Below are 13,795 nucleotides of genomic sequence, written 5' to 3'. Positions count from 1 at the left end.
CGATATCTACTAATTAATGATAAATGTAACAGTTTTTCGGATTTTCTCACAACATGATAGCGCTATGTTGCCGTGACGTCATTGGTTTGAATAGCATTTCCTTTTAGAATCATTGCAAATGGTATGCTCTAACAATACGTTTCCAAAAAAGAGACCATTGGTTTGAACAATCTAAATTTTAATATATTGTTCATTACCCTCATCGGTACTCCACCCCGTATATCTACTATTCAAGCAAAAGAAACACCCATGAGGATGAGTGGGTAAACATGCTTAAGAACATTTTAATACTGAAAATATTTTAAAATAAATATTTTACTATCCTTGAGATATAATATGGTAAGTACAAGTACAAGCAAGAATAGAATTTCGCGAATTACGTCATTTTATTATATTATAATTGTAAATGGATAGGAAAATATCTAATAAAAAACAGAAATGAACATGCTCGAAATATTTCAAGTGTGCCGTTAAAACACTGCAAATACATTCACAACATGTTTTTCAAAAACAAGACCCATTTCTTGGTTTTAACTTCTTAACTGTTGTCAATAAATAATAAAATATTTTTAATCTTTCGAAATTGCTGTGTTATGTTACTATATTTGTTTTACTTCAAGAATATAGGCAATATATTTATTTCCACGTACAGTTAACACTAATAAACTTTATGAATAATATATATGATTCTGTTTTACTACAATAATTTCACGCTATTTATAACTCCCTCGAGAATGTTTTACTGTATCTTATTCATGAACATTTCCCGGAGTTACCTTTGTTCCGTTTCTTTCCGCTGATCAAGTAAACCTTTGGGTTAAATACATTGCAAAATATCGAAAATCACTTTTCGTTTTGAGGAGATTTGATTAAACGTTTTTATCTATTTTGAAGCGTTAGTTTAGGATTTTGCTGGCCCATTTGGTTCAAGATAAAAAATAGTGGTAAATATCTGAAATCGACACAAACAAACGCAGGAAGAGAGTTTAAATGTTCGCACATTTTATATGAAATATTTTGGATATATAACTTCATGGTTATTGGATAGTTTAAATTAAATAAAATTTTATTATAATATAAATAAATATATAAATAAACAAAATGTTTAATAGACTAAAAGATCGAGCTAAAATTACGGATCAGGACCCAACTTTTAAAGCCAGATATATAGGAAACGCTGAAACATTTACCGCTTCCGGTCGAGGCTGCACAACAGCCCTCGTGCAGAAACTCTGGGACAACTCGGAGGAAGAACGCTACCTCAAGCGCGTGCAGCTAAAAATAACTGTCTTCGGAATACACATGAAAAATTTAGATAAAAAGAAAGAGCCTGAAAAACTATTTCCAATAGAAAACATCTCTTTCTGTAACGTTGACACGGTGGTGAATGAAAAATTATTTTCCTGGATTTGTAGTGACAATGACACAAAAATGTTATACTGTCACGCCGTAATCTGTAGCAGCGGTGAAAAGGCGAAGGCAATGTCTATCGTGATGTCACGCGCATTTCAAATCGCATACAAGGAGTGGAAATCATCTCAGATAAAAGTTCGGCGTCAGAGTGAGAAATACAGTAGATCACAGTCCCTACCAGCTTTGAATCTTAACAAAAAGACGGTTGAACATCGCCACTTATCCAAACAACAAAGTGTTGGACAACAAATGAGCAATGACGCGAGTAACGTTAGCACGGACACGGACTTAGTGACGTCACCAGAGACGTCACAAGCAACGGAACCGGTTACAAAGTTTTAGGGAATGAAACAAGCCTGATTTTAGTTTAAAAAAGTACAGGTTACAAAAAAATCAAAACAAAAAGGAAGGATTGGATTAAAATCACGAGAAGAACATTGTATCACGAGAAAAAAACGTGATTTTATAATAATCACCATTTTTTTTCAAACTGATAATTGCATGTATGTACTTTTTGTATTATATATAGGGATATTTTTCGTTTATAGTTCACAAATTATAACTTTAAAAAGTTCAAAAATCGTGCCTAGTCACTTCTAGTGAAAATATTTTAAGCAAAAAAAAAAAAGAAGACTTATGTCGATGTGAAGAACATTATACACAATAAGTAGATAGACAAACATACAAGTGACAGCTATCTAGGGACTGTATATCACCACGTTAAGGATTATTCATAATTTATTATATCTTATCTTTACGATCTGGTTGAAATCAATAATACAGGACTGAAATACCTACTTACTATAGATAATAAATTTTAAAATTCTGCATGTTTGTAACGTCGCTTTTCATTGGATAATCGTGAGGTTTGTATAAACTATATACACGGCTGCTGTAAATTTATTAAGCTATTTCATTTTTTGTCGAATATTTATTTCTGTAATCTGAATTCGCCTCCTTAAAAGTTATTGGCAGTTATATGACCATATATAAACGGTTGTTAATATACATAAATAACTCTCGCCTAGAAGCTTGGAAACAACAGTTTACATAATTAGTAATCAAGATTGTTGACAGGTAGGTTATATGGCCCTATATAACTGTTTATATACGCCATATAACCTGTCAAATATCTTTATAACGAATTCATAATACTGAAAACTTCCATTTTGGGGAGGAAAATGAAAATTCATAATAAATCGACAGCAGTCGTGTATATAGATTATTTATAATACTGCACGTTTGTAACGTCATTTTTCATTGGATAATCGTGACGTTTATATAGATTTACATACACGGCTGCTGTCAATGCATGAAGAAATCTTACTTTTTTCTCTATAAATGATGCTTGCTGTATTATAAATTCGTTATAAAGATTGTTGACAGGTTATATGGCCGTATATAAACGGCTGATGGCAATATAGCCCTTGCCTAACGGCTCGGGTTATATTTACAAATAGCCGTTTATAATTTTATATAGGGCCATATAACCTGTCAACGATCTTTATAACTAATAATATAAACGTCAAGATAATCCAATGAAAACCTACGTTATATAAATGGTAATAAAAACCTATGAAAAAATCTTTTTACTGTGTAAGCTATTACATATATCTTAGTGCCGTTATCATCTAACATTTCTCTAGACATGTTAATAAGCTTCCTTGTACATATTCTTAAATATTTACAATCAAATTTTATTTACATATTTTATTTATTTATATATTTTCCCAGAAAAAAAATGCAGTAATTCATGAAAAAAATTATAGCGTGATTTAAATGACTATAGACGAAGCAAACGCTACGGGTGTTTGTAAATTTCGGGATTTGACTATAAGAGATGTGTGGTTAGCTTGATTTTCCATTCAGGATATATAAATCTGATGAGATAAGATTAAGTTAATGGTAATTCATCATCATCATCATCATCATCATCATCATCATCATCACTTGTTACTTCTGGGCTTAATCAGAGTGATATATCTTAATATAATGTATTTCCAATTCAACTTTTTATTCAAGCAATGAGCAAAACGAATTGTTCCACTAATACTTATATACTTTTGTTGAAAGTCGGACACGTTGCTAAAGCGAGAATTCATTTTTAAAGATCGAACACCTGGCTAAAGCGGGCGGTCGTATTTTTAAAGACTGGACACCTGGGTAAAATGATCGGTTTACGTGGTGCATCTGGATTCGTATGTATACATGTTATAACAACCGATAAAGCACGATTCACGAATTTCTGATAATCTGTCCAGCTTTGAATAGCTTAACAAAATGAGGTTATAAATTGGTCAAATAAAACCCTATAAGAATACTTGAAAAGAATCCTAATCGCTCACTTTACTGACCAAAACGTGATATTATACCGTATAGAAGTGCCTCTTACAACTGAGTCAACAAATACTTAAAATTGATATATTTAGATAATACGTTGTGTTATGCAAAACCCCATCGGAGCCGTATCTCTAGGGAGTAAACACATTTAGGCCACATCAACTAAATTCAATTGCCTCGAATTCTTGAATGAATGGTGGCCTATACCTTTTAATTTTGGTTATTGTTGCCTATACCTTTTACCTTTTCATATTTTGATATTCTGCTTAATATACCGTGTTTATAAAGACCCGGGCGGTGTGGGCGGGGAGCATTGTATACGGATGTGATCTGGTATGCCATACGTTGTATAGTACAAAATTGCTGACGTGACGTGATTACGTAACGGTTAAATCTACGAGATACGATGATTAAATGGTCATTGCGATACTTGATTCTTTGCTTACAAGTGGAATACTGGGTTTTATTCGTGTAATAAAATCCATATCAACTACAGTGTGTGTGATATAGCTCGGCCGAACTATCTTTTAGCGTACTTTTATCTTTTATGATTCCGTAAAGTTGTTAATTTGCAAAAAAAAAATATTGCTGTGTTTTGTTCTATATGGCATCGTGAGAACAACCACCCATCTTTTGTAGCTAGCTTCCTCTCATAATTGAATCAAAAGTTCCTGGTGGGATCTGTACTCACAGCGTTGAGGGGTTAAAAATCGAAAGCCACAACCATTATACACGTTGTCCACAGAAGTCCCATATGATAACATGAGTTTATAAAAGTTCGTTTCTTTAGAGTTGTTCTATATATTTCACAGATTATACAAAAAGACTCATGTGCAATTTCTTCAAAGTATATTTAAACTTAGTTTTCAAAGAAATGTTATATACATGTATTTGCATTCTTTCTCTCAAGTATAAACATTATAATTCAAATAGACAAACTTATGCCAAATTTACAAACAATAAAGTAATAGGAAAAATAATGATATGAATTGTAGCATTTATGTTAATTGAAATATTTACACGTACCCGGGCCTTTTTCTGTAATGAAAATATTTCACTATAAGGTTCTCGAAGAAGGCAAATAATATGAATTCACATGTAGTACATTGTATTTATATATGTTATATATGTGCATATATGGATGTGCATGCGTGCGTGCATGTGAATATCAAACTTTATTATATAAAGTTAGCTTAAACAAAAAAAAACAACATACTAGTATAAACATGTTTGTATAACTGGAGAACATTTTACAAATTAATTCATTGTATGTATAAACTGAAACAAACACAAATATACAAATAAACTATCTATACAATTCAAGCTATTATATACATGTTTGCGCATGTTATTATACATACTACATCCTCATGTGAAAGTCCTTGAAAATTGTGTCATATCACGAACAAAATCCATTATTTTAGCATTTGCCATTATATAAGATTCATAATGACTAGTTGAACTTTTTTAAATGCTGGGCTTGTATTCCTATAAATGAGCGCGTCACGACAAAACCAACATAATGGGTTTGCGACCAGCATGGATCCAGACCAGCCTGCGCATCCGCGCAGTCTGATCAGGATCCATGCTGTTCGCTATCAGTTTCTTTACTTGTTATAGGGTCTGTTTACAAGCGAACAGCATGGATCCTGATCAGACTGCGCGGATGATCAGGCTGGTCTGGATCCATGCTGGTCGCAAACACATTATGTTGGTTTTGTCGTGACGCGGCTCAAATCTGATTATAAAGCAGTCATTTAAATCATTGTATTTAGAATAAGAACAGACATGATTGTTGAGATGAGGACCCAGGTCGTGTGTATTATATGTGATGCTTCAGATACAGGTATAGGATGGCATCTTAACATCTGGAATTGTTTGTCCGTATGTGCGATATTCACTGCCCACATGTACTCAGCTGCTCCATGGTATTCACAGTCATATAAACTCATTTTTGCGCAATCCTTCCGTCTGTTAAAATATAAAACACGTATAAAAATAGAAATCAAGAAGTTATGTCATTTCTTATAACCTTCTATGCATTTACATTTTATATATGAAATACATCCGTCACAAAAGCCATTACACTGTGAGCGATAGATATTTCTTGGTACAGGGACCATGTAGAATATTTTTCCGTCAAAACAAGGAACCATTCATATGTTTCTTAATCGGTAAATCTCCACCAGGAACCATGCACAAGTCTATGCGTGACGATTGAATTTTTGACATAAAGCTACAGCTTCACGATTTTTAAGCTTATAAGGGGGTAAAATTTAACAAAATAGTGCGTTTTTAATAATGACATACAGCTTTGATCGAACACACAGTCGTGAAGTTTCAAGAGAATATATTAGCGGGTATTGTGGAATGATATTGCAAGCAAACCCCCTCCCCCAGTATTGACGCTCCGCAAGGGTGAAAAGGATAGCCGAACGATTCTTCGAACAGTTGACCTCATAACATTTTGTATGTCGGCCACTTTCCCCTCACTACTGTGCGTTTGAATCCCGTCAGAGTATCTGGATTCTTTCAATGATGAAGCTATAAAGTAAGTATAGCTTACGGAAAGTCGTTGGTTCTACTCATATGCCAGTTTGAGCCTTACATAATGCGGGGAGGGCACCCGAGGTCTTCCTCCATCAATAAAGCGAAGTAAAACCCCACCAAAAACATAAATTGAATTTAATCGTCTTATTCTTATTTCTAAATTAAATCCTATTTTTATTTGTTTGGGTCGTCAGACCAAACAAATAATGGTAGCTAAATTTCAGAGTCTAATGCTGTTAATTGCAAATGCCTAAAGTAGTCCACTTTTTTGAAGCGGTTACTTCCCTTTATATGTACACTAACGCCGAAAAATTTAGGGGTGATCAATGCGTAAAGATTGTCAAATGACAGGCGCATTAATTTTCAAGCAAAGTAGTTCCCGAATGGTCGAAGATTTCTAATATTGTTTCATTCTTTATAGATATACATGCTTATTGTACAACAACATTGACCTGGCACTCTTGCATTTGACCCTGTAGTCGGTATATTCCGTAAACGTTACGATCTACCTGTAAATCAATATCAATGTAAATATCGAATTGATAAAATTGTGTAAATTAAAAATCCATCTTAGCGCAGTTGGTAAAGGGGTTTCACTTCGACGAATTCTGGTAGGTTCGAATCCTATTACAGCACCTTATTTTTTATATTTAAAATTTAAAATTGCCATTCTCTCAAAACTATTGCAAATCTTTTATTTGTGTGTACCAACAGTGTAGTATTTATAATAATTGCCTTTATAGCGCGTATGCGCTAACGCATAAACGATTTCATAATGTCACAAAAAGAACCGTTATAAAAAATATTATACTGTTATAAAATAAAAAAATATATAATTGTGCATAAAAACACCACTTAAAAGGTTTTCTAACACTAGGTGTAGTAAAACTATTTCAAATAAATTCTTGCGAGTAAATTAAAAAAAATCATAACGGGGTGTAGAACCATAGACCTTCAGATCGGCAGTCCGACATCTATACCAATACACCACACCTCACTGACGCAAATATATCGATATATTTGATAGATACTGGTCAGTGTTTATTCAAATGACCTTTACGAAAGTTAATGAAGTGCCAGGTCAATATTGTTGGGCAATACAGTAAGCTCCATGATTATTTACATCTGTGTTAAACAACAGGTTTATCGTCGAAATAATAAGAGTTACGAACCCTTATTTAGAATAATATGGTTTTCTTTAGGCCGCCGATAACATATAACTTCACCGTGGCCGAGGGATTTGCACGCTCGCTTATGAATCGAGAGGTCTGGAGTTCAAATCCCAGTTAAGGCAACTCATTTTTTTTTAGTTTTTAAGTCAAATAAACATTGAATTGACTATCAGTGTTGCAATTAGTCTTATAGCCAATTCACTATAGTTAAAACACTGGAAAGCATTGGTGGCACTTTACAAAAACAAATTGGTTTATAATCTCACATCCTTCACCTTTCTGACATTCTGAGACCCAAACAAATTCAGCGCCTTCTGTGCTTTAATTTATTGTTGTGATAAATGACTGATACTTGCCGACATCTATAGGCTTTGGCATCAAGTGACTCTTCTGACGTCATATTTTGATTAATGAGCGTTAAACATAAGCTTAACGTGTTGTCTTTTTTGATCAAGTTCAAGGCACAAGTAAACAGTTCTGGAAGAAAAGAAGAAAATAGATGACAACAAATATGACAGAGAGCTATCAATCAAGAGCTGGCGATAGGACATCGTGCTCAACTACTCTGTTTGATAATAAAATAAGAGTTTATAAAACAAAAATACAAATAATGTACACGTCAAAATCTATGCATGACCGTACAATACCATTTGACGGAGTCGCCAAAACGGCGGCGTTGGTATGTGATCAAAAAAAATCATTTACTTGGATTATGGTAACTGCAATGTGAGAGTATATAGTCTGCAAATCTCGTCATACTGATAGTGCTGTACTGGAAGACAGCCGGACACGACGCTTTGTGAGCTTCCACCAACGTTGCTACTTCTGTGCTGTAAAATCAAGACGAATACTCTTATGATTACAATAACTAGAAACAGATAGTGAAGAGGCGTCGTTATAAATGTGGGTGGGGTTACATTTGAATATATATTTAAAGCTAGATTATGAAACAAGTTGTTGCACTTTGTAAGACAATTTGACTTAAGATAAGATCTTCTTAAGGTAATTCATGCATGTAGCGTTAATTAGGAGCTGATTTTAATCAGTTTGCTTATATTACTACAAATCACATTCAAGCCCGCTTCCTGAAACTAACCAGTACTTCCTTATAAGGAAACATGGTCGTGAGCTGAGAAGGGCACGAACACGTGACCAGCGACTTTAGTGGCACACAACTTTACCAAAGACCATCGCTTCCCTTTTTAAATACATATAAAACACCCTATTAAAGTATATTTCGAACCATTTACATTTCGCTTCAAATTCTTTAATAACATATACACAAGAAATAATCAAAGGAAATAATCACGTATAATGAAATTTACTTCAAGACAATAATTATGGTATAACCGCTAATGCAAAATCATAATAAAACTGATGAAATTAAAGTAATATCTATAATATTGCTTAAAATAATAAAGCATTTGAGTTTGGTACAAAAGTAATGCACTGCAAAATGTAATCGACAGTTTTAATATGAGCACTTTCATTCTTTAATGTTCTTAACTCATAAATTAGTCAGGGACATTTCCATAACCACCGAACGCAAAATAGAGGATCTTAGTTTAATACTGAATTTATTGAAGCAATATATTATGGCGAGCATAATATTATTTTAAAGAGTTAAATAAATTAAGTAATGAACTTACACGAATTTAATATTCTATTTATCACATACCAAAATTAAAGATCGTTTGAAGTGAAAAAAGAACCATATCTTATTGGCGCGCCTATAGTACAACGCTAACATCAAGCAGTCTTATAACCCTATGTTTATGTAATGAAAATGACGTCACGTCAAAATATATGCAAGGCCGTGCAATACCATTTTTATGTAATCGCAAAAGTGACACGGGTATGTGATAAACGTAAATAGTCAGTTAGCACGTAGCATAATAATAATAATAATAATAATAATAATAATAATAATAATAATAATAATAATGAGATAATGTTGACATGAGAAGTAACATACAAATTAACAGAATGGGATGGTGACGTCAGCATGCAGACTGCAGTGATGTTGACAATATTCTTGTAAAATGCACTGGAATCCTGGTACATTATTTCATGTTTTATCATCTCAACTGACAGTACTTGTAGCAAGAGTGGTTTACATTCTAAAAAAGAAATATTTATTATTATTAATACATGTACTACAACATACAGTATAATAATGTATTCTGTATAGGATTGTAGGTAACGATGAAGTTTAACCAAATTTTGTGAAATTTAGACTAAAAAGACAAGTGCCATGAAATATAAAACAGCTACCTGTACATTTCAAAGAATTATTAAGTATAAATACATGTAGTACATATAAAGTCTATATATAGGAATATATATATATATATATGACAGGATACATAGGAATATATATATATGACAGGATATATAGGAATATATTTCGTTTGTTTGTTTGTTTTGGGTTTTACGTCACATCGACACAGTATAGGTCATATCGCGACGTTCCAGCTTTACTGGTGGAGGAAGACCTCAGGTGCCCATCCGTGCATTATTTCAGGCACAAACGGGCACCTGAGTAGAACCACCGACGTTCCGTAAACTAGCTGGATAGCTTCCTCACATAAAAGAATCCAAAGTCCCTGTCGGGATTCGAACCCATAGCGGTGAGGGGCAAGTGGTTTGAAGTCAACGACCTTAACCACTCGGGCACGGACGCCCCCTAGGAATATATGGAAAGCTAGCCTTATACTAGCTTTTATGGCGTTTTTCTTACGAAACCCTCACATTTCTTACTATTATAGTAGAATTTGATTTATTAATATTTCTACATGTGTATTTTCTATATTGTATTAATTGGCATAATATTGATGTATGTAATATTCTTTGCACATGTTTAAGTATTTTTGGTTAAAATAATAAATAGAGGCCATACCTTATAGTATGGTATGGCCATTAAACACAACTTGATAGTTTGTTATTCCTCGCGTGGCTGGTCATAAATATAAGCTATGCCGAATAGCATCAGCGAACTTTATGAGCCGCCACGGGAGGTACGGGTTTTAGCCTTTCCTAGAAACGTCCGAACGGATATTAGCCGTACATATAACTGGTTTGAACCAGTTAGCAATTACTAAGAAGCGTGGGAGGAAGCAAAAATTTTTACCCTCCTCCATCCCCTTCACCACAATACAATTTTAAAGTCTAGGTGTAACCCATATATATTTCATAATTGTTTTTAAAACCAGAGGCTATCATAATTAAACAGATGTTACTATTCTTGTGGAATTCAATTAATTGATAATTCTACATATGTGTTTTTTATATTGTATTAATTTGCATATATTATAATATTGATGTATGTAATATCTACATGGCGTTTTTCTTACGAAACCCTCACATTTCTTACTATTATAGTAGAATTTGATTTATTAATATTTCTACATGTGTATTTTCTATATTGTATTAATTGGCATAATATTGATGTATGTAATATTCTTTGCACATGTTTAAGTATTTTTGGTTAAAATAATAAATAGAGGCCATACCTTATAGTATGGTATGGCCATTAAACACAACTTGATAGTTTGTTATTCCTCGCGTGGCTGGTCATAAATATTTATATGCCAGGGAATGGTACAAATCCGTTTGGGACTGTCTACTGTTTACAAGGGTATCAAAGATAGATAGTTTTATTTCAATCATATTAGGCTTAAAAGCCCACGATGACATGTTAACAGCATAATACTAGACAACGAACAGTGCATATACATATGAAATACATAACATAGCATGATGATAATATCGGAGAAGATCATAACGACAAACTCTTCAAGTATAAATACATTAATGTTGTGTTTAACTTACATATATATGTATAGTATCATTTTATATAAATGTAATCCAAAACATATCTATTTGATGAATCTTTAAAGTATCAAATTGCATAGGGAGCGAAGGAGATCTCTATAAGAAACACAAGAATAAAATATTTGACATACGCATAAAAAAACTTAAATATAATTAAAGCCTTACCACAAAAATGATCAAAACTTTGGAATTTTTCCAGAAGGTCACTAAATGTCAAGGGTCCCAATTGAAGTGCTCCGACTTTTGAGGCGGTCACGAGATCTGGACATGAAACGACCTGTTGTTCTATGGCTTTAGCTAATTGTAATACCCTAAAAAACAAATCATTTCATTTTAAATCTGTTTTTTTTTTCTTTTTAAATTTGCTTAACACTTAGTCCACTGGCGGCAACTGAATCTGGCCATGAAACCATTCATGTACGTAACAAATGATAGAGATTTAAACTCCCGATATTTTAATATAATTATAATGCTACTGGAGTTTCAGGTAAACTAATTAGAGTAAAGGTGCAAACAATATGAATGGGCAGTAATGAACTGGTAGTATAAGTATCAGCCTTATACACAGGAATCGTGGGTTCGAGTCTCACTAGCGTCACAGCCATGTTTTCGCAAATGGCACCATGAAATCAATTAGCTTATTCCAGCTACAAGTTTTTTCACATCAGTGTTAAAAAATTGACATGTGATGGGGGGCGAAACGTGATAACCCTGCCGGAGTAAACAAAAAATCATCTACATGTATATTTCTAACACGATGTTTTTCTTTCTTTCATACATTCATTTTCCCCTGATCGGAATTTAACAGATATGGATATACAGTTAAAATGTGCGTTCGGTGGTAAAAAGGCGGAATAACGAAACCCCGATGGTGAAAAGTCGAAAATACGATGATGATAAGTCAAATCATGGTGAAAAGTCAAAATAACGAAACATCGAAACCACGATAAAGCACGATGGTGAAAACATGAAATAATATCATGGTTTCATTGTCGTACTTTGGTGTTTTCTTTGTTATATGTGTGCAATCATCTATATAACTAACACATTATCTATCTTTCTTTCAAACATTCGTTTTCCACCGATTTCACAGAGATATATTAAAAAATATAAAGAAATGAGCCGTGTCATGACAAAACCAACATAATGGGTTTGCGACCAGCATGGATCCAGAAGTCTGCGCATCCGCACAGTCTGATCAGGATCCATGCTGTTCGCTATCAGTTTCTCTACTTGCTATAGGGTTTGTAAGCGAACAGCATGGATCCTGATCAGGCTGCGCGTATCCATGCTGGTCGCAAAGCCATTATGTTGGTTTTGTCATGACGCGGCTCAAATTAGAATGAAGTAAACTCACAATGGGTTATCACAGACGAGACCTAGGATTGTAGAATATTTCACAATAGTTGGCATGCTGGCATTATGTAGTATAGGCTGTTGAGAGGCGTTCATCTGACTAACCACTATGTCTAAAGCTATCACATTTTCCGAAGTTGCGCATCCCATGCTGGAATCTAGTGCTGATACTTTAAAGAAAACATGAACTGTAGATATGTTATGTAAAACTTCAGTTAATAAATTACAAAGTCATCGAATCAATCTGAAGACAACATTTTGTGTTATATATCGCTACCACTGAAGAATTGCCCAAAACTACAATGGAGCCCAAGTGGGGATCGAACTCATGAACCCTGGCAGAAAAGGCTAAATTAGTCATATAAAATTTAGTTTTCATAACCTTGTTGTAATATTTGATAAAACGGCATGTGGGGATATTTGTGCTTATGATTTGTGTTAAAAATGTATTTCTAATTATCAATTGATCAGACAAATATGGTATATATTCTATAGTATTTCATTATACTGCCGTCAGTTTATCAGTGTGCGGGTGAAAAGCTCCAATTGTAACGTCTTGTCTTCACAATTTAAGTGAACAGGGAAATGGGCAGTATTGAATATGACAAACATTCCCTCAATTGGGCAAATTCCTAAACTCAACAGAATTACCTTGTACTCACTTTATTTTTTCTTCATTATGCATTGCTCCTTATCTAGTTTACGCACAACCATATTTTGTTCTTTACTTTTTTGTCATTTTCAAAACATTTATTATTATTTTATACGGAATACCCGTGCATCTTATCAAATACATATATGCCTTTGTTCGCAGTACATAGAAAATTATCAAGTACAAAGGAATATACATGTACCTAAAATGCAAAAACAAAACTAAGAGTTTCCATTTCGTACCTCAATTAACACTGATAATTCAAATATTCTACCAATCGAGAGGAGAAAAGAAAAACATACTTACAAATAATTGCGACTGTGAGAACAATCGAAAACATTATTAAATTTTTATTCCCTGTTGTCACTGTAATCAGTTTTATTGATATCGTTTGGTGCTTTTTTGTTATTTTTTCCGAAATATATTCTTGTATATGTTTAGGTTGAGTTCCCGGAATATATTCATGTATATGTTTAGG

At 33.4% G+C, this 13,795-nt stretch overlaps 2 protein-coding genes across 2 annotated transcripts; one reads left to right on the top strand and one right to left on the bottom strand.

The window, feature by feature from the left end:
• The first annotated feature begins 767 nt into the window (after window positions 1–767).
• LOC132739697 (protein FAM43A-like) lies at window positions 768–3,119 on the top strand. Its single transcript, XM_060727464.1, has one exon. It carries the CDS (start codon window positions 1,102–1,104, stop codon window positions 1,753–1,755), a length of 654 nt encoding a protein of 217 aa, XP_060583447.1. The 5' UTR covers window positions 768–1,101; the 3' UTR covers window positions 1,756–3,119.
• Window positions 3,120–5,095: 1,976 nt separating this feature from the next.
• Window positions 5,096–13,795, bottom strand: LOC132739696 (uncharacterized). The gene is made up of 7 exons (XM_060727463.1): window positions 13,624–13,795; window positions 12,667–12,835; window positions 11,475–11,620; window positions 9,451–9,595; window positions 8,181–8,305; window positions 7,832–7,952; window positions 5,096–5,724 (listed from the first exon to the last, which is right to left on the bottom strand). Exons 1-7 carry the CDS (start codon window positions 13,655–13,657, stop codon window positions 5,511–5,513), a joined length of 954 nt encoding a protein of 317 aa, XP_060583446.1. The 5' UTR covers window positions 13,658–13,795; the 3' UTR covers window positions 5,096–5,510.

Source organism: Ruditapes philippinarum, unplaced genomic scaffold (genome assembly GCF_026571515.1).
Source record: "Ruditapes philippinarum isolate M1 unplaced genomic scaffold, ASM2657151v2 ctg4618_1_1_1_1, whole genome shotgun sequence".
NCBI lineage: Eukaryota > Metazoa > Mollusca > Bivalvia > Venerida > Veneridae > Ruditapes > Ruditapes philippinarum.
Note: the sequence above shows the minus strand (reverse complement) of the source record. Positions and strands in the feature narration are given on the sequence as shown.